General features: G+C 32.2%; 1 protein-coding gene across 2 annotated transcripts in view; it reads left to right on the top strand.

The window, feature by feature from the left end:
• The window catches only part of LOC123715412 (zinc finger protein rotund-like), a 79,232-nt gene that overhangs the window by 9,129 nt on the left and 44,108 nt on the right, over positions 1 to 25,995 (top strand). Inside the window, exons 3-5 of one of the 2 annotated variants that reach the window (XM_045670404.1) lie at positions 9,610 to 9,690; positions 14,671 to 14,785; positions 15,425 to 15,567. In XM_045670404.1, the coding sequence (XP_045526360.1) occupies positions 9,610 to 9,690; positions 14,671 to 14,785; positions 15,425 to 15,567 (339 nt within the window). The remainder of the gene's footprint in view (positions 1 to 9,609; positions 9,691 to 14,670; positions 14,786 to 15,424; positions 15,568 to 25,995) is intronic. The other variant, XM_045670406.1, reaches the window with a different exon arrangement.

Below are 25,995 nucleotides of genomic sequence, written 5' to 3'. Positions count from 1 at the left end.
TGAAAAGACGTGCGCAAACTAAAATCTATACCCTAACAGCGTTCTAGTACAATAAAATAGTTTCGTCATTTTATTGCTTCGTTCTTCACCTTCGCAAAACTTGGAGTCCGTTGGGTGATGTCCTATATACTTTTATAGCACGTCCGTAAGACTCTGATTTTAAAGATTACTTTTTGTCGACTTTCTTTTGAGATCAAGAAAAAACGCGGTTTATATATTATCATTATTCTTACGTATAATACAGTTGTCTTTCACCTAGTGCCACGTTATTTGGGAAAATAAAAAAATTATAAAGAAACATAAGCACGTAACCTACTGAACAAGTTCAGGGCTTAAGTTTTCTCCCACAGCTTACTTTACAATTTGGGAAGGAAATGCTTCCAGGCTTTTATTAGAATTAATGCGTCAGAGACCAAATTTTCTTTCAATATGTCAATAGAATATACTTTATTTATTAAATATAACATAAAGTATATATGAACGTTTCACGTTTATAAAAATGTTATCGAATAAATCATTTTTTTAACCAACATTTTTTACGTGTGACCCCACGGTTTTAAAACAAAATACAAAGACACGAAGACATGTTAATAAAAAATTAAAAATATTAACCGATAAATTATCATCGTATACAATATTTTGATGTACGGTAGTATGATATAGTCTAACGACTTATTATTGGGGACGTAAATCTTATTGTATTACCTTCTTATAGCAGGGGTGAGTAAGGGTTAAATGGATTAGACATTTTTGATACTTGCTTAAACCAGCTATAGTTTATATTGATGAAAGGCTACTTAGTACTTACCTTTATATACCTACATTTCAAAAGGTATTACACCTTTTGAAGTGTACTTTCAAAATTTTAAATAGTCTCTGATAAGCAAAGTCGTTCGGAGAATATTATTGGCCTAAGGTTCTTTTAATTTTTAATTCTAACAGAACTCTGGCTACAATTAATTAATAATTTTATTAGATACTGTAATCTTGTGAAACGTCAAGGCGGATAACAATTTTCAATTCAAAGAACTTATACCTCCTAAACGCGCATTATATCTTGTGACTGAATGTTTTAAAGTTATATTGAAATATGCATTAAACCATTAAGCAATACATATTGCTGCAACTACAAAAGGTGGGGCACTTCCGATTTATTAATAAATTAATGGGATGCATATTCATCAATGTATCCTATTTCGTAAGGCTAATGCAAAATTTGATATATTGCTTTAATGATAGCGTTTCTACATTAATAGCAATAGTCAGAAATCATATAGATTGGTAAAGGATTGTTGAAATAAGATATTTTTACTTTTAAGTAGTTAGAATATATCTATATATAATATAAAATAAACAGTATTTATTGCTGTTTGGCTTACACACCAAATTTAAATTAAATGTGCCGAATGTTTTTCTTCTTCTAATAATTGTGGCGTTATCTAGCGGTTCGAATCTACATTGGACCCGCTATCTTTTAAATATCAATCTCACATCTTCTTATCATTTTGCTATTGCTTCTTTTCTATCATCATCTCAACTTAAGTTTTTGTATTACTTTACATATATAAGTTTTATTATTATGCTTATTGCATTGTCAATGGAAATTTAACAACCCTTTAATGGCCAACAACACACTCGAGCTTTCTATTCCATGGCTTGTCTTATATATAGCAAGAATTATTACATATACTTAACGAAACTTACTTAAAAAACGAAATTATATAAGATAAAAGTATTAACACTTTTAAATCCAACTACACCTCAAGGTAACTTCATTTGATTATATTCAATAGAACTTACCGCTACATCTTTTGTGTTTCTTTCTTAGTTTTTTGTCGGATTGTCATCGTGTTTTCAACAATACGAATTAAAAAGATTTAGATGTTGTTAAGATTTTTAATAGTACTTGACTAGTCAAGCGGTTTAGGGAAGTTAATAAAAAATCCTTAAAGATTTCATAATGTTGACTTCAAAGACTACTAAAACTCCTTTAATATTCGATTATTACTTATATTAATTACTGGAATAGTATTAATCTGTATTTAATTCTGAAAATATAGTACATAAAAAATTTGGCAGTGTACCATTAATGTTGGCAGCATTTCCTCCCTGTATTGCATACTTATTCGTTGAGCGAAGAAAGCACCAGCTCTGGGGTCACATATAGGAACTTAAATATTTAAGAAAGGAAAGACTTCTTATGTTTGAGTCATTTATTATTTTCTGCCTGATGTTCGCGAAGCTTTGGTAATATTTTTTTTTCAATATCCATATAGTACCTACTGATGACTTAAGCCTGAAATTACATGAGATGAAGTTATCAATAAAATATTGTATATATTATAAATAAAGTAGTCAATATATATAAGACAAAGAATATAAAGAAAATAACGAGAACAATGTTTTGACAGGAACACTAAACAAATGTCTTGCACCATCATTAAGTTAGCGGAATGATACAATCGCAAATTGTTCGGAAAACGCTACCTAATAATTATATTTAGGTGCGGACTTGCTACGGTGAATGTGTTCTAATATTCATATAAAAAGTATAATTTCACCGATTTGACAACTATACTGACTTTTGTTAACAGTGTAAACACGATTTGATAGTTATTTTACTGTAGTTAAATAAGGTAATAAATATTTGCTTTATAAACAAGTGCTCTTTGTACGCTTTCTAATATACGAAATATATAGAGAGATGGAAGGTTAGTCTGGGCATAGGTGCTACAAGTTTTTACAATCATACATATTTATGAATGAGGTTCAAAGTGATACTGCTTCTCATACAAAATTAGTTCATTCCATCTAAGCTTATTATTACACTTTTATTTTAAAAGTTTGTATTACGATGAAACAAGTTTAAAAAGACGCCGCAAAATTATATAATTTCAAATTAGGAATGCGTTTCTTTTTATCGTAAATTGTACTTTACATTGTGCTAACCTAATAACTAAACTACGAATTTTAAACAAACGAGAATTCGCCTTACACAGCTGCCCCTCACACCATCCATCTTAGAACAGACAGACCGACAGAGCGACTCATCACGTTAATTTCAGCGTCTATTCACGGCCAATGGCTAATTGATACAGGGAAAACTATATTGTATCACTAACGAAAAGGTAGGTTTTTCTCTTTTTGGTGAAAAGGAGAATTTGGGCAGAAACTATTGATATTCTTGCATCCTAGGATCGATGTCTGAATTAATTATAGTAAGACAATAAATTTGTAGTTGATGATGATGTACCGGTTACCGCATATATATTATTGCAAGTCTGTGTTTGAAGGCGTATTAAAATACTGCATTTTTAATATTTTTCATAGTAATGTGTAGATAGTTTGATTTCATATATAGGATCAGTTAGGTACTAAAACTTGTTATTATTTTATTGTTACTGTAATACCGGACGTCTAAGATACAAATATGCTCAATTATTTTACAAAAATATCTTATTTTTTAAATTTTCTTTAACCTTATGTTCTATAGTTTTCATAATTCTTAAGTCGCCTCACTCTTCGTGATTTTACCGCTGATTCACACCCTAAAGAAGAGTTAGAATTAGACTTTTTTTAAATTCATCTCCCAGACATCGCGGCCAGATTAAGAAGACGTTGTTCGTTGGACTATATAAATAATAATAATGACACTTTATTTACATAGCAATATAGAAGAAAAAATACAATATGATAAATGGAGACAAGGTTCTGAATGAACTGCTACCAGTGTCTTCAAGACAATCCAAACATAAATAATATGAACATTTGAAAAAATACAATACCAAACTTTAAACTACTCAATATACATAATATAGTTAAAAATAACAAAGTTTTATAAGTACAGTTTTAATTTAATAGTAAATGTAGTAGATAGTATAATTACTTAGTAAATGAATACATAATGTAGAGCTTTATAAGTTATAACTTTAATTACAGTATCGCAATAGACTTGAACAATGAAATTTACACACGACGCATTTTAATATAATTTAAATCTTAAGTATTCAATCATTAGATGCAATAGCTGGTATCCGCTTATCCCTGGGACACGGGTAATCCCCGCCCGGACGCGGTAATCCCCCGGGAATCTGTCAACGTCACTGTCACACACGATTCTATCTCGAATTATAAAATTCGATTATTGTTCTATTCTCTTCCGCGTAAGCAAAAGTTTTCAAATAATGTACTTATATTTATACTATAGAATTAAAACATTGCCCGATTTGAAATACATGCAAGATAATCATATTGAAATGTATTAAATGACAACATAATATATTGACAACGTCCGTAAACATAATACATATAATACACGCTTAAATAAGCAATTGATTTACAAATATAAAATGCTTGTTTTATTGACAGGTTAATTTACTTTTAACACTAGTATTTATAGATAAGTGTTGTACATTCCTGTAAAATCTTTCTATTCTGAATTGTTTTATTCAATTAAGTATAATAAAAATACTTATAACATGTCAAGCACAATGTATGGTGTGATATGCCTTAAACAACTTTATCCATTCAATCGTTAAAAATACCTTGAGACTCTCCATTGCAGTCATAGTCGGGGTGCCAACTGTAATGTGGACAAATTCATCAATGTCAAATCCAGACTATCTCTAGTGACGTTCATGGGACGGACTTTAACGATTTACGAAATAGGGGATGATAACTTAAACGTCAAAAAGATCATTACTGGCCACCATTTTAAGGCATTCCATGAACGAAAACGTAAAGCATTTTTGGAATGTAACATGTTTCTATTCCTTTTGTTTTGCTTTAAAATTTTATAATTACTCATTAATTATATTATTTTCTCACTTATTTCTACTTCTTTATCTGTTGCCTTCGAAAAAACACGATACTATGCAGGCATAGGATTTATCTGATATTTTTCTACCGGAATTGTCCATCCTTAGCTGTATGTATATATTAATGTATATACATATTGGTATTTATATATACAAATTATTGAACCTTTCTAAAGTGGGATATGTTTCGTAATCTGGCGCCTCAAATCTTCTCGCCAAAAGATATAGGGTGATGTAGTGCAATTTTCTCTTTTATTACCTTTTTTAACTTTGCATTTCCATAAACTATAGAATACAAAACGGCAAGGTAATTGTTCGAAATACATAATTTCAATTTAATAATTTTTGATTAGGGTGATCCCAAATATTTTTTCTCGGCCGACCGTCACATATATTTGTTGGTTTATTGTTGAGATTTACTCGGCTTACGTCAGACATATTTTTATTTTGATATATACTTTTGGAAATTATAATTGATAATAGTTACGTCCACTATTTAGAATTGTATAGTGAGTGTTTAGTGCGTTTTTGAGAACTATCGTGAGGCAAGGTATTAGCATCAGTCTAACCTCTCTTTGTTCCCAAACTAATAGAATTTCTCCAAACCCTTACGGCTGATAATATTGTGTACCTTTCTTCCTGGTGAGAAGATATTGTAACGAAGTATGTACTAAGGACTTATTATTCTAGTATAAGTTTGTGTATCAACGGCCACTGAACCGTTCTTTGTGGTACAGTAATATTATAAAAGTTTTATCGTAAATAATTTTTTTTCCAAAATCAACAACTTTAAATAATCAGCACTTCTTAGGCTTTAATTGAATTATTGTCGTAAGTAAAATACATTACGTGGCGCTACAACCGTTTTAGGTCTAGGCTTCAGATATCTGTATATGTTTCATTTGTTAATTCAATAGCTAAATCAGCCTTCTGACACACGCCGTCAACTTTTTCAGTCGTAAAACCCAAATTAAAATTACATACATTCTTCTAATGTATTAATAATACGAAACACAACTTTAACTAATTAAAATTGAATTAACTTTCCACCGCCTTTGTTATATTAGCAAGTAGGTGATCATCTTTCTGTGAATGCTCAACCTCTTTGGGTATAAAGCATGTTGGTATCCACAGGATGTTCCTTCACCGTACGAGCGAGTGTTAAATGCACAAATAGACAGAAAGTCAATTACCAAGCCGGGGTTCAAACTTATAACTACAGAGATGTGTTACACGGTAAAGTAACTGGCCTAGCATGGCTCATAGTATTCTGTATAGCCGAAATTTATGTTAACTATTAAAAAATAATTAAAATCCATGCGTGGCGGCTTCAAATTTTGAGAAGAAGAAATTTTTTGGATGATGATAGTTTTATCATAATATCTATACACGATATATATAAAAATGTATCCCTATTTACCTTGGTCACGGCATCACGCGTGAACGGCTGCTTCGATTTTGCTAATTCTTTTTTGGTTGTGTTTGTTATTGTCAGGAGAAGGTTCCTATGAAATAAAAAATTAAGAAACGTGCGTGAAAAATTAGAAAATTCAAAAATACTTAACCACCATATTAAGTAATCATGACTTTTGGTACGATAGCATTTTTTAAATACATATAATAATTACAGTCGCTAATTGTATGTGGCATTTATCTTGAAAATCCATGTTTTTCACATGACCTGTTATATGTCGCCTGTTCCCAAGTCGGAATACCAACAAAACTATTTATATATGCGCCAGAAAAACAAAGAATGTTGCATATCATAAAGCATTTTTAATTAATTATACCCATTCGTATCAATATTCATAGTTAAGACAGGACAACAACTGTCGGGTCCGCTAGTATTCAATACAATTAATACTATTCATAATCTGCTTTACCTAATTATATCTACTTAAAATTTCTAATTGTATTCTACTACAATTACTCCTTGTATTCCTTGATAATAAGAAAGACATATTCATTTATTTATAAATACAGTCATAATCTGTTATAACGACATCGAAGGGACTACTAATATTTGGTCTTAAAAACAGATAGTCGTAAAAGCCGATAACGTTGTTATTAAGTACCTAATACAATAGAATTCAGCCGGGACCTTTGATTTTGATCAATATAACCGGTATGTTCTAAACGATGATTTCGTAAACGGTTTCCAGTAACAAATTGTGTAGAGTCCTTTAAGCCATTTTAATAGCTAAACCTGGATCCAGTGTTTTTCAGGATTACGGAAACGTTTCACAGTACATTGTAGTTACTTCGATACTTATTTGGAAAATTTACAATGGTACAAAAAGAGAAGATTCTTTTAAGTCTTGAAATTAAGTCTATTCACCCCACAAATATTAATGATTGGTTAGGGCGGCTCTGGGTCTGACGGTGACTGATGTGTTATAGTCACATCCTCAAATTGTAAAGGTTATGTGGATGCATTGAGATCGATCACAGATAGGTCGCTATAAATCTAAAAACATTCGTCATAATAAGTTCAGCTGTTTACGTAAAACACCCACACTCATATTTTTCCGAGTCAATTTAAGTGTAAGTGTGATTAAACTAGGCGATTCGTTCGAGAATGTTCGGATAATTTTCGTGAAGAATTGTACCAATTTAAACTTCGAAGCCACAACCTGCCCCAAAACTCAGGTTCGCTCATAAAAATGTTCCGTTATTGATTATCCATACAATGTTATTTCTAGACTCCACAGAATAATATTTTACTATCCCCACACATGCACACGGCACACATACACATGCTGCACACATGGGACTTTAAGAAAAATTCTAGCGTCGTGGGTTTTTCTTGAGAACATAAAAGTTGTGGAGACGTCTTGATGTTTATATTCTTTTTAATAATAAAATGATTGCAATACTGCTAAGTCTGTTGTTGAGACAATATAGAGTTTTCCAATTATTGTTTGATAAATAAACTTTAGCTTCTATATTGTTTATATATAGGTACTATTTTTATTACTAGTCTGAGTTGTTTAATGCAATCCACTCCAACGAAAATTACCTTTTATAACAGCTGTTCGCAATAATTTAATTCAATCACACATACTCTTAATACATAACATATTACACTTACACTTACTAAAACTATATTACAGTTATACAAAAAACAATACAGTCGACTCTACACATTTTCCGCGACTTGCACACCTACACACACGTACGTCAATGTGATCTCTTTCTAACCCTATATCTTAGATAGGGAGGGCCGGGTTTAGGACCAACATTTTATATGTTAGCCGGGTCATGGATATAAAATCGTTTTTCTCTATATTCTGTATGATATAACGCAGAAGGCATTAGATTCTCAATAATATGAAATTATTGTTCTTTCTTTATCCTTCGCCAGACGCACTAAGCCTTTAAAGCTGGTTAAATTGCGTTGAAAGAAATTTTAAATAGACAACAATTGTTTAATATTATTGCGATATTATAATTCAGTATTGGGATTGAAAATTTGATAAAGGAGGCTGTGAATTCGGCAAGAGGAGGTCACTCGTGATTAGATTTGCATTTGTAACAATAAGTAAATTTAATCTAACCTAATTTACTCATAAGGATATTTAACATAAGAAAGTGTCAAATAACGCTACCTACAGTCTGTATTAAAGAGTAGACACTCTGTTCTTGTGCTCTAATTTTTCACTTACCGCTGTTTAACACTTAAGTCTAACATGCACTAACACTTATTCGGTAATTTTCAATTTGAATCATAATTTAAAAAAAATCTTGCCTTTATTGATGACGACGACTTATTATTGTTTGAAATAAATTCCTAGAATTCACTTCAAGCGCATTAATTTAACGATTAAGATAAACAGACAAATAATTCAAATTAATTAACTGATATCGATCCTAGAACGTGATTTCCTTAGGTGCACGTTTTTATTTGAAAATGAGTTTATTTTATAAGTCAAACAACAAGCATGTTTCTAAAAGGAGCTTCTTTACTTAAATTTTCCATATCAAGCTTTAAATTTCATATTATATAATCCGTTTTGATAGAAAAAAAAATTATTTCATAAGTATTTGGAATAGCAATTTTCTTCGTGATTAGCTTGTTTTAGGTTACATCCTAAACTTAAATCAAATGAGAGACGAAACATATATTTTTTTAATTTTAATTTATTTCACTCGGCCGAGTTATTTACTATAACTTAATATTCTAATGTATGAGAATATTAAAAATGCATATTCATTCAAATATTTAACTGGAGCATAAGAAATCTGCGCGAGCTTATTTTCTTTAGCTTTTGAATATAAGTGGGTCTAGTTTCTATTATATAAAAAATCGGACAAAATAACATTATTAATAATATTAAAACACTTTTCTTTTTTCTATTAGTTAATAAGAGATACATAAGACATTAAAGGCATTCCATATACATTTTTGGTTTATCTGGGAAGCGATCTCGGGACCTCTGTTCAATAAAGAGCCACACACTGCTATAAGCCGAGTATGTATTTTAAAAGTACATTTCACGTATAATTTGTCAATTGTTGACTACGTTTTAACTTCATTCAATTCGATATTAAAATAACTAACCTTCTATAATATCCTTATTAACAAACACTAGATATGCAGTATTTTGACTAAACTCTTTCGCCTCATTCTCTTAAGTAATATACACTCTGTGATGATTGCCTTTTTGACAATTAAACTGATTTCTTTTTATATGCAGTTATTCATTGCCATACATTGAGGTTTGATTAACGGATATTGAATTCAAAATATTTGGTAGAACATACCTCTGTAAATGGATTATTTGTCCAACAGCACTGCCAACAGAAAGATGGTTTGGATTACGCCGCGTGGTCACGACCACGGGGTGCTATGACCATCAAACAAGGCTATGAGGTGAGCGAGTCACTGTAGAAACGGTAGAGACAAAGGCACAGTAGATTTTTTTTATGTTGGCATGACTTACTCGGACTGAAAGATATTGGTTTTTACATAGTAATTAGCTTTATTTTCTAGTATTTAGTTTTTTTTTTAATATGTTAATGTAGATGTGATATGTTGGATTGTATGGCTGCGGCTTTCCAACGAATTTTTAGTGAGGTTGCTCCTGCGAAGGATAATGGGATTTTCTGGAAGAATCTAGACTGGCTTAATCAACCAGGACTTAACGCAGCATCAAATGGGCATCTTAGTGCGAAAACTGAGGCCAATCTATATACATACATAATATGTGTAGACTAGCTTAATAACTAATAGCACTGCGATACGAATAGAATATTCGTGATTAAATTGGATATCTTAGGGTCAGGTTTTGTATATATCAGCTATGATTTAGTTTGTATACTGAAAGATTCCTTTAAAATGAGGAGCATAAAATGCATAGAAAATGAAGTGTGAGCCGTGTAGGGCGGCTCCTGAGAGCGACAGATTGCAAATGAGACTCTTTGTCAAACAATTGGCCCCCCGGGGTTAGATTCATATATTATAAGACACTCCCAAACTTGAGCTTGGGCCGTAACATTGAAATACTTAAATAATATTAAACGTTAATGTGATAAAATAAAGCATACACCAATCAAAAACCACAATACAAAAGTCACTGCAAAACATGTGTTTTTGTGAAATGGTGAAATTGTTCTAAAATAACATTCCATTTTTAAAAAAACTTTTTGCTTGATCATTTTAAAGTTACTGTTACAGATCCAAAATTATTGATTTGGTAATTATATTTCATGTAATTGAAAACCCTTACAATCCACATCAAGTACCTAGAAAATTATCATATCGGCGTGTATGTTGCGACGCTTTTTGAAAGTAGGAGAATTTTTCTCGCTCAAGCAAAAACCAACAAACGCAATGTTAACGAATATAGATAATTTATTTAGGTAAACTAAAATCTACCTAATCATAGAATGTATATATATTAGAAGATAGTAAGACACTAACTGTATTTTATTCACACATAAACCAGGTTCCCTTAACCCGAAAATGCAAAAGTGGGTCAGAAAAACAAGTTGGTTACGTGCGCAGTTTATGTCAAAATTTGCTATTAAGAACGATAGATGGCGCTTTTTAAAAGATTCCACGGACGTTGACACGATATTTTTCTTTTACGACTTCAATCTTTTTAAAGTTTTCGTATATTGGATGTACAATGTTAGGTGCAAAGAGAACATTTACTTATTTGATAAAATAATATTTACACTTATTTGTTTTCGTTTCTAATTAAGACTGATACATAAAAAAGAATATTGTATACGATAACAGTGTCATTCACAATCACTTATACGAAAACTACAAATTAAGTAATATTTACCGACTCCGCTGGCGCAACCAATCAAAATAAGTTTCGGCTTCTGATACAAGAGAACACCACCTTTTGCCGCTTCCCATTCAGCCACGCGGTGATCGCGCAAGACATCGTCAACGGCATCTTTCCAACTGAAACATCTCGTTTATTCACCTAAATTGGACGAAATAGAGGCTTTAACTTCTCCTTACCAAATATAATCGTAATTGACACCGAGCCGTTGTGTATGAAAGTAAAATATATTAAAACAATCGAAGCCTTATATATAAACTATACGCTTTGTTATATTGTTACTGTCTTCTTTAAAATTTCTAATTAAATTCTGTTTAACTTAATAAGTCCATTACAATTAAGGTTATATGTAATGTATGACAATGGGTTTCAAGGAAATGGTCAGGTCAACCCATTTCCCACAAACTAAAGGTTCGATCAGTTAAATTAAATTCTGGGACCGTTTTGGGCGTTATCTTTGATAAATTAATTTGTAGTTCCACCGGTATTGTGGTTTGTTTACATGATTTACTATTGTTGACTGTATATTATAGTGTTATAGTACGTTCAGCACATAATTCAACTTTGAATATCGAAAGTTATATGTGTTTTAACTTATAGTAATAAGTTAAAATACATATAACTTCTACTTATATATACATATATATATATCAAAGCGTATTATTATTCAATAAAATCTTTATCGATATTGATTCAAATCCTAATAATTAATGTGTAAAGTCTTTATCATTAATTAATACAATATGACCAAATTGAACAAATACAAAATTCCAGAACCATATCAGTGTTTTGTCGCGTTTACAACTTTTCTCAAGAGGTCAGAAAGAGAGAGAACAAAAAAGCTCTTCTGGTGAAGACCACCACTTGACCAATTTAAGGCAGGTCCCCGATAAATCAAACCAGTGTTAGGGTGACCATCTAATAACTTAACGGACGTCCGAGATGCATTAATAACGCACGGTTTGTCGCGACGTGGTCACACTAAATTACAATTGTTCTTATGTAAAATATTAGTTTTGGGATAAAGGGGTTTCATTTAACTTTGTAACTGATCGTTATTGATCATCGCTCTTTGACTCCGAAGGGTTATGTTTGTGTAGCTTCCGTAAAACCAAATTTTTAGAAAGTATTTTTACTATAAATAGTCTGTACAGTATACATATACATATATTTATGTGTCTTTTTATTTTTTACTTTTTATTTTTAATGTATCATCTTTTTTTTTTTGTTCATGATTAGTTTTGTCTTAATAACTGTGTATAACATGTATTTTGCAATACTTGCCTATCTTATGTAATTTAATACATTTTTATTTATTATTTTTATCTTATATCTATCTTTACTTACAGTTATTGCCTGGAAGAGATCGCTCGAAAGCGTAAGGCCGCCAGTTGCCCTCCTTTTGATTTAATAATGTTCATTTTTTTTTCTATTGTAGTGTAACGAAGTGTTAATAAATAAATATACATTACTTATACCTACAGTTAATTGATATTATGTAGGTGTTATGTTATTATTTATGTATGTAATTTGATTGTAAGAACGAGTAAAAAGTTCTAAAACGAATAAAAATTATTAAAAGTTATACATTACATTGAGAGCTATCTCAATACAATTATTTATAAACAGTCTCAAAATTACTGAAAGGAATTCGTACATGCACGAGCACTGCCCGAACTTAATATGGAGAGTGGCCCAGAGGCAACTCACCGGGACAGTTGCTAAAGGGCCGAACCTAAACTAATTGGACGCGAAACGATTCAAAACCAAATATAGTAAAAAAATTGATAGGACTTCTAAGACTTTAGTTTCTCTAAAAATCGGGAGATGCTCTTACCTAAACCTATATTCTTTAAACTATATTGATGTTATAAACAGAAGCCGCGGGGCTGTAGTTCGAAAAGGAAATAATCCCAGATATAGGACCTGGGACATGTAATTGAGAACAAATTAGCGTCTATGTATAGAAACAATGAAAGTCAAATACAGGTGATGAAGTCGAACAAGTCTCATGATTCTAAACATTTTGTAATTTAACGTAAACCTGGTCCGTCGTTTGACGACTAATCAATAATAACACGAAGTCGCGCTAAAATAATTGATATTATTTGTAATTTTAGTTTAATTGTATATATCCTCTATAATTATACGGTGCCTCCAGTATCCTTCGACGTCTTAGTAATTTTCTTCCTTTTAGTACCAAAACCTCACTGGCGCAATCTCTCCTCCTGCCTTTACTGGACTACGCCGATTCCTGCTCCTCCGATCTTAACGAGGAATTGCTAAATAGACTGGATCGTCTCCAAAATTTCTGTATCAGATTTATATTCGGTCTAAGAAAGTACGATCATATCTCTGCGTTCCGTAAGCGGCTAGGCTGGTTGCCAATTCGTCAGCGACGCGATGCTCATGTTCTTCATCTCCTATATTCCATCCTGTTCAACCCTAAAACTCCTTCCTATCTCAAAAATGATTTCAATTTTTTGGGAGCCCATAACTATAGCTTACGCTCTTCCGAAAATTATACCCTTGAAATCCCATCTCATAACTCCTCCTTTCTTGGCGATTCCTTTAAGGTCTCCGCAGTTAGGCTATGGAATTCACTTCCCGTCCCTATTCGCTTAGCTCCTTCTTTATCCTCCTTTAAATTTCTTCTGTACAAACATTACCTGTCCACATCGTATCCCGAACTTTCTTACTAACTACTAACTGACGTGAGACTTATCTTAAATTATCGTGATTTATGTGTCTTTTTACTCTTTAATGTATCTTTAATATTTTATTCCTGTTTAGTTTTGTTTAATAACTGTGTATTACATGTATTTTGCACTACTTGCCTATCTTATTTAATACATTTATTTTTTTTCTTTACTCACAGTGGTTGCCTGGAAGAGATCGCTCGTAAGCGATAAGGCCGCCAGTTGCCCTCCTTTTGATTTAATTATGTTAATTTTTATTTTTATTTTGTAGTGTAACGAAGTGTAAATAAATAAATAAATAAATAAATAAATAAATACATTTATGACGTAAAAATATAAGATTTGTGGTCAAATACAAAATCGTTTATTGAATAGTTTACGGGAAAGATGTTTCTAGACAAAGATAATTTTGACATAGTTTTGCAAAATGTTCGACGTTTACTTTGGTGCTGAGTGATGTTCTAGTGTAACAACAGATAAAACCTTGATTTTGATGTAATGGAATACTTGATTTAACGTATAGTTTGCGTTTTTTTTTTCTAATATATTCGGTTCCTACATTTACGTAATGCTTAGTCTTATTTGTAACCCACTCAGTCCGTTAGTGTAAAACGTCCGAAATCTGCTGGATATCTTGTCTTCCTATCGCTTTCATCTGTTTAGCAAGGCCTATCTATAGGCCTTGCTTGATTGACCTATAAACTAAATTAAAGTAATTTGAAGCAATAAATATATTATTTAATAAATGACAAGTTCGACAGACATCCTGATTCTACGTTTTATTGTTCAATATTTATTTATTTATAACATGTGTGCAAATGCTTCCCACGTAACCTTATTTTCCTCCTATTCCAGGCCAAAATGACGACAGGTGACGGAACTGTACACCAGAAGACTGATGACAGATTGGGACATCACCAGTCTATGAGCCAGATGCTGTACGGAACTGGGTTGGGGCCTGGACGATCAGGTAGGATTCACCTTATATTAAATTATTTCAATAACGTTTGCCAGCCTTCCTACATACTGGCCAAATTAAAAACGATTAAGAAAATTGACTAGCCTTACAGATCAATATGTTACCTTACCGTGACTTTAAGATAATTATTTATTTCAAACACACAAATATACAATATTCTTAACCTTAATAATAATTAAAAATAGATAAATATAAAATTAATAGAAATTTAAAAAGTTTGGTCCCTGAGACATACCTATAATGCTGGTAACATGTCCTCGCTGTACTTAGTTGTTGATATTCAAAAGTATTAAGTTGTATCATACCGTTTAGCTGCTGTACAATAGTAAAAAAACTTATTCTTATAACTAAAGGGTCTTGGATGCGATCGCTAAGCGATAAGGTCAACAGTTGAAATGTATAACTTTTATTTTAATTTAAGCTTAGTAAAACGCTTTTGTGTTGTGAATAAATCTATAAGTTATGATTTACTGCTGAAATGTATAAGGTTGGTCTTACATCTTAATGGGTCATCATCTAAGAGCGTGGATACTTTTTTTACTTTATTTTAAAAACAAAACAAGTAAGCACTTTAAGTATAACAGTATGACAATTGATGTAACATTAAAACACATATACCTTAATTTTCAGGGTCATCTTCGTCTTCTCCCGTGGGGGGCACGAATACGGGGAGCGGTCTTCTTGTAGTCCCACAACCCCTAGGAAAAGGGCCTACAAAATTACAGCCCTTGCATGCACATGCGCGGAAGTATCACTGCAAAATGTGTCCTCAGGTGTGTGATAATTCTAAGATTGAGAGAGTTTTTCATGTATATGAAGACTATGTTATAACAATATGCATGCCAATTATGTAACGCAAATGTTTGCGAAACAAAATATGTAGCGTTTTGCGCGTTACAAACTGCATTAATAATTTGCCCTAATGTCTAAGCATAAAACAATAAGGCCTCGTACGGATGTACTTCAACCTAAATATACTTTAGCCCAGAAAATATATATTATTAACAAAAGCTACTCTTTAGTTAACTCCAAAGTCCGATCGTTATTATGTAATTAACAATGCAAGTTCGAGAATGCTCCCCAATAAAGCTAGCTCCTTGTAGACTCAGTTGGTTTCAACATGCTTCCAAACCATATATTTGTTATATGAATTTGCAAATTCATGCAAAGATTCATTAACGACTTTATCTTCATGCTATCATTAACTGTGTATTATTATACTACATAAATTAACACGTAAATCAGTGGCGCTACAACCTTTTTAGTTCTTGACGTCAGATTTCTGCATCTGTTTCATGAGTATTTGTCAATCTTATAGGCAAGTAGGTGATCGGCCTCCTTTGCCTGCCACACGTTGACTGTTTGGGTCTAACGCAAGCCAGTTTCCTCACGAATTTTAAATGGCGCACATAGATATAAAATTTATTGGTGCACCGCCGGGATCGAACCTACGACCTCAGGGGTGTGAGTTTCACGCTGGTGCCACTGCGCTGACACTGCTGCTATATTGGAATAAAAAAATATGCAGTTAAAAGTATTAAATATAAGTATCAACAAATAAATTATAAACAATCGTAAATGCTTTAACGCAAGATGGCGGCGATGGCAAAATGATAATGAGCCGGCCGGCTGTCACTCATCAAAATTCAATTCGTCAACTGTACGGTTCGCAGAAACGATTGAATATAATTTTTTAATTTTATTTAATTACATTTCCCGAATGAAACAATACGATATTATCTGATTATACGTTAACTTTTTATATTGATTTTATCTTTCGTCGGGTGAAATTAAATTATTTTAAATGTATATATTTAATGGGTTAAACTAAAAGAAGAATTCTTTATTCAATAACTGCCACGCATCGATAAAAAACGTTAGTCATTTGTTTTCTAAGATATCATCGAATTTGTTGAATCATTTTTGGCAGCGGCCGTTTATCGGTTGCTTATTTATACAACAGGGAATAACACTTAGTTTATAACCGATTCTATTCGAAATTCTAAATAAACAATAAATGTCGCTTATTGAGAGTGTTCTCCTCTCATTAAACAAACAATTATGGCTTTAGAACATTATGATATAACAACTTACATTTGAAGTATACATTAGGTTATACTGTCTGTACTTAATCCTGCACATTCGCAATTATTAATTCTCTATTACGTTTTTGCTCATCGCCACTATTTTCAAAACCTAAGTTGATCTTATTCATTAAATAGTGATTTTAGAACATTTCAAAAATTCTTTACAACCTTGACCAACCGTTCCAAATTTGAAATCTTAATAATCTGCAAGAAATATTTATAATGTCAAATTATAAATACAATTTATTAATGCAGTATTCTAGTATCTTTTAAATGAAAATATATGGGAACGAAACTTTAATGGTTTAGAATAAGAAGGCTTTAGTATATAATTACAATTTTCAATGATTTTCATACTAATCTGTATTCCTAAATTATGTTTATTTATTACACGATATCATGTCAACATTTGTGTCGACAGTTAATTAAGCATCAGTGCATTTGTTTCCCGATTAGCTGTCATCGATTTTAATAATTAAAAAAACTAAAACGTGATCGGCTGTCAAATGCGCTCTTTATAAAAATATTTATAGCACGATTACTAGACATGGATTGTGACTGAAAAAAGTTATATGTATCTAAGACATCCTGTTTTATATGAAAAAAAAATATATATTTTTTGTGCAATTGCCAAGTAAATATATTTATTTAATACATAAAACAATATGAATTCAGAAAAAAATCATAATAAAAAGTACACTAACGAGACACATACACCTACAGAGACCACACGACATACAAAAGCACAACGCATACTGCAATGAAACATATAGTAAATTTAATAAAAAATAACAAAAAAACAACACATGCATCCACGAAAAATATAATAAAAATAAACGACAATAAACTATATTAAGAAATGCGAATATGCAATTGAAAAATATATTTATTTCTCTTTGAAATTGTTATTGGCGACGGAACAATGGTTGCACCATCTTACGACTAAAGACATTTTCATTGTTACACTCAAATTAAACAAACAAAACCACTAGTTATGCCATAAAATGACCTTCTATTGTAAAAAAAAACAATCGCGCTTAATCAAAACGGTAGCACTGGAATGTCATCGCAAAAATGTCGAATACCGAAACGAAAGTCGGTCGGCCGACAAAAAGTCGCATCGGCTAATACTTATTGCGTTTGTGTAAATTTTCGCATTCCAGAGACGGGCTCCTGCTTTGGCACTGCCGAATCAGGGGATAGCAACTTTTGGAAGTACATATGCGCTAATAAGATACTGTATTGACATGAAAAATAAAATTTACTAGAATAATTGCTTACCTAGCTATTTTCTATTAAAAATTATATTAAACTTACTTTATTATTGAAAACACGATATTCTTCACAAACACATGAAAATAATCAGGAAATTAGTTAAAGAATATTTTCAAAATGGAAAAAACTTTTACGCACTACCTTTTGTCAGTACGGACGATAAAAACGGTCCGTTAACTTATGTAATTCTATACCTAATACATCAAATAATACTAGCACTTTTAAAATTAATTTCTTTTCATTTGTATGAGGTATCAAACAAGAGCACCTTAGGAGCATTCAACGCCTAGTAACATGCATGCATCCTATTTATATGCTGAGTTTCCCTAATATTTTGTAAAACGTTCCTAGAAAATCAAGTACTTAAGAAACAAAATTATTCTTAAATACTATGGATAAACTCTGTATAACCTATTGTACTACTTGAAACAAAGAAATTATAATTAAATACGTTACACTAAATACAAAAGTCTGGAAAACCTAGATAATTTAATGTAAAAACTAATTCTAAATTGTTTGCAACGCCTGGGCTGCTTTAGAAATGGCCGACGGTCGCCAAAAATGTAGCCCTAAGAAGTAACTGTTTTTTAATTATCATGTCCCGTCGCCCAAAATTCTTCCTCATTTCGTCTTCGGCGCTTGTGTTGATACCCTTTGAGGAGTCGATTGATGGACGCCGATAGGAGATAGTTTTATTGAACCAAGTATTATTATGAATTTGTATTTGTAGACTAGCTTGTGACACTTATAGGGTGGGCGTATGTTTGTATGGAGCAGTGCTGGCCTAGTGGCTACAGCGTGCTTTCATCTCTGAGGTCGTAGGTTCGATCCCCGGCTGTGCACCAATAGATTTTCTTTCAAAGCGCGCATTTAACATTAGCTCAAACGGTGAAGGAAAACATCGTGAGGACACCTATGTGTCCGGCACAGAAGGCTGATCACCTACTTGCCTATTCAATTTACAAATGATCATGAAACAGATACAGAAATCTGAGGCTGTAGTGGCATTGATTTGTTTAGTTTTTTTTAGTATGTTTTTTTAGCAGTGTTAGCCAACTGTTAAGTAACCTACCTCTCAACCATGATGTCGTGCGTTCAAATCACGCCTGCGTACCAATTGACTTTTCCGTCTATGTGCGGATTTAACACTCGTTCGTACGCCCCGCGCGTGAAACCGACACCGAATGCTGATGGTCTATTAAGAAAAATAAATGATTACGAAACAGCAATCTGAGGCTAGGATCTCATATGCTGTAACGCAACTGGTTTTTTTTATATAGGAAACTTTCTGTGCCCTAATGAAACTATTAGTAAATACTATTTTTCCTACGCTCCTCATTTCTGAAAATAAACTAGGTCGTATTATTATGACATATTACAATGTCATTATTATATAGTAATCTTAAAGATTTCTTTATCAATAAAACCTCTTTACAATAAAAGTAAATGTACAATTTCTAGTAACTTGTCTATCTCAACATAAATTAAATCCTTCAGAATCAGCAAATGACCACTATAAAATGTCATATGTTTCGGAAACGAGCACATGATGCGTATTTTATTTCGTAACAAATTGACAGCTATCACCCCTAGTCATACTTAACACTTACAATCAATAATACACCTTATTTTCTTTGCATAAGGGTTTTTTTTATAAAACTCCAATACGTGAACCATACGGTAAGGAAATAAGGATTTTTTTCCATTGAATCTCAGTAGATTGATAAAGTGCTTTAGGCGATGATCTTAGGGTGTTGATGGCTACTTTAGATTTGTCCGGACAGTATGAGACAAGACAAATACCTAGTGATTATCGGTTCCTTATTCTCGATTTAGGACCAACCAATGTCTGAAAATATTGCTTGCTGTGATTACCTGATTCTAATAGGTTTTTTTAAGATTGCAAGTGACCTTATTAAAACTGCGTAGTTTAAAATGTAATTCTTTATTTGTAGTACTCTGTAATCACCCTAAGGCCCACGTATTATAAAACGTATTCTACGTCGTGTATATGTCGCAGCCAAACTACCTTAATTAGCCGTTCAATTTATAGCCTAGACTCTTTACTAAAGAGCGCCCTAGCCGCCTCAATTATATTAAGCTTTTGTTACAACTTTTAATAGACTGGCTGGCTAATACATAGGCCATCCACATCATCAAATTTGTTGTTTGCTGACGCTTCAAGGTTCGGTGAAACAGCAGATGGGGCGGGACGGCCACGCGGCCTGGATGTCTTACTGCGGACGTGATGATCCTGCAAACGTTGCGTTGCTTTTAGCTCCATTCCTTTTGGTTCCCAAAATGCTGATTACAAGCTCGAATTATTGTATTAAAAAAATGTGGCAGCGAACACTTTCGAATAGCTTTTCAACTCTCTCCATGTCCATTTTTGTAGTGAGACAAAGCTGGCATCACGTCGGCCACGACGTCTCCCGTCCCACAATCTGTTAACTACTAAAACTATATACCCATAGAACACAACGTGTAGCGTCGAGCTCTCGCCTCGCTCGCGCCCCGTCCTGTCGTGCTTTTCTTGTATTACCGACGGTGACGTAAAGCGATCGCTGGTCGAGCGCGACGGTCTGTGACATTTACTATGTTAGTTCGGAAAGTACAACTGCTCATATCGCCAGCGTCGCGTCTCCGTCTTGCCCCGTCCGCTTTTTGACCAAACCTTTATTGACAGTTTGGATAGAAAGTGGAACTTTGAAATGAACATGATGGGCAAGTAAGTGATGTCACCGATTCAAGTCATTTGTCTAGTTGTTTGATAAAATGGCTGTATATCATCCATGCCGCTAGTTGAATGGCGCTGTTTAGTAAAGAGATTAGGTTGTTTACTGAACGGCTAATTATACTAGTTTGCTGCGACATATACACTTATGTATTCTCTAACTAGCATTTAAAAATACCGCGTTGACGATTTGAGATACAAGTAGTGTTCTGATAACCTGTTTTCATCTGATATTACGAATTAGTATGAGATAACAGGGCGCTTTTTAAGACACTTCTTGACGCGCATCGCAAATGAATCTAACTAGAAATCCAGGTATTTCCGGACAGTTATGACTTTTGGTCCTTCAAGTTTCTGTCTGGATTATTTTTTGAATATCCCATATTTTTCTATTGGAATTTTGTAAAAAAATCCTTTGAATATAAACAATGAATGGATACATATAGATCCCTAGACTTAAACACCGTTTAAACCCATTACGTTTGTAACGATTTCGTAATATAAATTATCAAACTTTCATTATCTTTTATTCGATAATGCTTAATGAACTTAAAAAAATATGAGCCCTACAGTGCACGTTTTATTCATAATCGAATACAAAAATAATAATTAAAAATATAAAAGTCGATGTGTTGGCAGGTGGGAGATGCACGCACATTCGCAATTAAGACTTGACACGGAAAGTACTTGACGGGCACTAAAATGGCGATTTTAATACACATCGCTCATAAGTCATTTAGTGGGGGTTTCTAAAGAATTTACCTAATATAGTTGTATATTTTGATAAACAATGTAATAGAAAGCATGATGTAACGGTTCTGTGTAAAACAATTAAAGATAATCAAAGGGCTTATCTTAATATTATTTAATTATTGAAATAATTTTGTGGTTTAACTGGACCTTATAAGGATGAGGTCCAGTTGCAGGGGTAATAAACAGTAAAAGTTACAGATAGATAACGTTAGAACGACCTTTGATTGAATTTTTACTTGTAAAAGTCTTGCCTCTTCGATTTTATGCTTTTTATTTCACTCATGCAAAATCTATAATGTGTAATTTAACCGCGTGGTACGTAGTACTTACTTACATAACTTATGCATCTCTTTTCATCTACATAGAAGTATGTGAAACCCAATAAAACTTTGTCTTTGAGAAAATCCTAGTTCACCAAGAATACGTATTCTTCTCTATCATATTTTAAACGTTTTTATGTGTCATCTTTATAATTTACTATTAATATTTTATTAATATTTTTTTTTAGTTTTGTAGATGACATAGAAGTATATGAAACCCAATAAAACTTTGTCTTTGAGAAAATCCTAGTTCACCAAGTTTACGTATTCTTCTCTATCATATTTTAAACGTTTTTATGTGTCATCTTTATAATTTACTATTAATATTTTATTAATATATTTTTTTAGTTTTTAATAAATACATCGCTTGTTCGATGGCCGCAGAAACCAAGCAAGCGTTAGACAGCGCATGCAATTGAAAATATTCATTTAATCTGTATTCAAGACCGTTACAGTCTATCTAGATGCACTGATAAACAATGAGACACTTTACATTTAATTATTATTTAAAATTAAAATATAAAACGTATATATTTTGTTAATATCGATTTACGCCACCTTACTGGCTAAGAAGTAACGCATAAGTTACAACAAGATTTGTTTTCTCGGCGAAACACTAATTAGTTCGAGATTCTAGGATGGAAATGGCTTATTCAATCAATTCAATTATTGTACAAATTATCTATAAACAGACCAAAAATAAATTATAACAGATTCATTGATTTAACCGGGGTTTCAATTATTTTAAATCTAAATTGTATCGTGTGTGTTATTGCAATCCTCACGGCCGTGTCTAAAATTTTGCTAATAACCTGATTGATAATAGCAGAATTTAGTACAGAGTAAAGGGGCTAACAATTTAAAATTATTAGTAGTAGAAAAGTAGTTCATGCAAAAAAATGCGTCGAAAATACAAATGTAACCTGTTACTACAATTGGTGCACTTTTTCAGTAACGTCAAAATTTCTGAAGCTGTTCAATGTTACGCAAATGTCGATAAAACAGTTCGACAGTTGCGTACTGTTTTATCTACTATTGCTATGTTGGCTACAGCTAAAACCTAAGCTCGTTCGTCGTTTTTTTAAATGTGAATAAAACATTTTAAATGTGAATAATTAATTAATACATAATTCATTCATCGATATTTGTTTTATAATTGTTATTTTACTAGTACTAAATGAATATGAATGAACACTTAGAAACCTTTTTCGAAAAATAGCCTATAGCTTCAATAATTTTCTTAAAAAGTAAATGGCTTCAACTGAGCTTCAGCAACTAAAACACCTATCTCTAGATTGGCATTAATTTTAATGCGCAGTACATTTAAAGAGAAACAAATTCGTTCTTATTTCAAATCCCTTTTGTACAATATGATTTCCCAGTGTATTTTCTTCGACCTACTTACAAACCACTAAGTCCCTTGGGTCTCCTGCGGTCTCTTATTTAACCACGTGAAGACTTTAAGGGGTTTATTTACTTGTAATTTTCGTAGAAATTTGAAGATCGGATTGCAAAACAATGTTATTCGTAACTTGTATGTCAACAATTTGCTGTGATTAAATTGTGACATATATTTTTGTTTTAGTTGGAATTAGTAAACAATATTTATTTAAAATAAATATTCTTTGAGGTGGGTATAGTTTCATTAAAACTTGTATTGTACTTTTTTTTTCTTACATTGCCATAGGTTCTTACTACCGTCATACAGTTTTTAACTAGTAATAAGGTAGGTGTTAAATTTTTGCATAACAAAACCTACGTAATAACAATAACATATTTTACACAGAAGAGTTGTTCGGACTAATAGTTGCAGCTGAGTTTCATCTTCGGACGAATACAAAATACCATCCGTATCACCTCAACGTCCGTCGTTGCACAACTGACCGTTTCTTAAGGCAGTTTATAGAATTGTCTTTTGTTGACATATCTGTTACACATTAAGAAAAACACTTTTTGAACGGATTGAAGCTATGTATTATTATTAAAAACTTATAATTATATACATAATTCTAAATTTTAATTTTTTTCCGACGTTTCGCGTGCTTTTCAGCGTGCCTGGTCACCGTGACATAGCTTCAATCCGTTTAAAAAGTGTTTTTCTTGAGGCAGTTTTTGCCGCGCACCACCATTATGTAGAACCGTCCTTCAAGAAAAGAACGTACCAAATGTTAAAAGGCCCGGCACCGTACTTGCGATCCTACTGGTAATGTAACTGTCCATGGGTAGCGGTATCACTAACTATTACATTAAAAAAAACATAATGTTACAAAATTGTTTCACACTCAAGTATTCATTTGTACAATTAGAACATCGTTAAATAGGTATTTATTATGTTTGCTTGCAATTGTAAAGATTTACTTAGTTTAAGTATGTTTGAAGAAATAAATAAAGACTTACTTTTCTTCATTAGGCACCAGTAGTGATACGCTACACTAGTAGTCTTATGATTAACAAGGGAACAAAATGTATGAAATCATCATAGGAAATCTATAAAATCGTCATAACCCTTTTTAGAAACGTGCTTAATTTTGGAATATTTTTGGGGAGTTATCTTTCAAACATTTTTATTATAGTTGGTCCCGATACTTTATAAATGTAATAAACCTATATTTAGCATTGTAAATAATTGGGAGGCTTTATTCACAGATTATCTCCAAATGTAAAACTATTTTTTTAATAACCCGTCATTATTAACCTTTCATAATTAGCTTTAAATTTCGATCGAGACTTTTAGGGAAAGGTATAATCAGCCAAGTAATCCGCGTCGTTAACCACTGAGCCAACGTCTTTAAAAGCTTAAGATTCTATTCTCGTCCCTCGAAGGGTGCAGGTTAAACACAGAATCTAAATGACAATACCTTTGTTCGCTAATAGGCGTTGCGGTGCGAATCCGTCTTTGTGAGGCCAATCCATCATTATTATACAGATTCCAGGGATGTTCTTGTACGATAAATGAAAAATCGATAGAATGACGAATTGATAAGAAAATTTTAAGATAATAAACTTACAAGACTTACTACAAAAAAATGTATTTACTAGGCTTTACGAAAATATTTCTTTAGTAGCTCTACTGATGACTTCGGCAGAGTTGCATCTAAATATTCCTAGGTATTCGCTTGCCACTGTTCATTATTTCGTTTCAGCCTGTTAATGTCTACTGCTGGACAAAGGCCTATCCCCTAAACTGCCAGTACAACCCCTTCCCCCCAACCTTGTCATATGTGGTGGACATATAGTGCCTATTTCCTACACTTACGCGTATATATATATGGCAGTTAATTATTAACAATATATACAAAAATTGAAATTAGGTTTTAGACTCATACGATATCAGTAAGCCTCCATATCGATACAATGTTATCGACTCCCAACATCCCTAAAGATAAATCAAACAACAGATTGATGGTATTATGTCAACATGCACAATCATAATGCATTACTTTGCATAATAATTGTAATGCTTGTCAATTATTGAATAAAACATTACCTATATGTGCAGATGGTTTGTGAGAACCTAAAATAGTAAACAAAGTAACCTAAAAAAAGTAATTGTCATTGGTAAAACTTGGCACGGAATATGGAGATATGGATTAACATCTAGTGGTATGGGAAATTCGATATACAGATGCTTCTTATGTAGTCGATTTCTGATATTAATAATGTCTTTGAAGAGTAGGAATCTAATTACGCAGATTTTACCCTCTTAATTCAATTATAAATTCTTTATCCTAAACCAGTGGAAGTCCGGTAAAAGTTCAGACAGTAAATGCAGACTTCATTTGTTTAGGGCTTAAACATTTGGGTATTTGTCACTGAATACTTTAAACATCAATTATTTATATAACTCAGAATATTTATATAATTATTTACAACACACAAATATAAACTATTTACAATATGACTTACTCATATATATATACATAAATTTTAAAAGGTAAATTATTTCTTACTTTTAATTGTTTTTATATTAAGATAGACTTTGGTGGAATAGTACCTACTAATCATCTCAAGTCTTCTCCGCGAATGTTATCT

The sequence above is a fragment of the Pieris brassicae genome, chromosome 10, assembly GCF_905147105.1.
Source record: "Pieris brassicae chromosome 10, ilPieBrab1.1, whole genome shotgun sequence".
Lineage (NCBI taxonomy): Eukaryota > Metazoa > Arthropoda > Insecta > Lepidoptera > Pieridae > Pieris > Pieris brassicae.
Note: the sequence above shows the minus strand (reverse complement) of the source record. Positions and strands in the feature narration are given on the sequence as shown.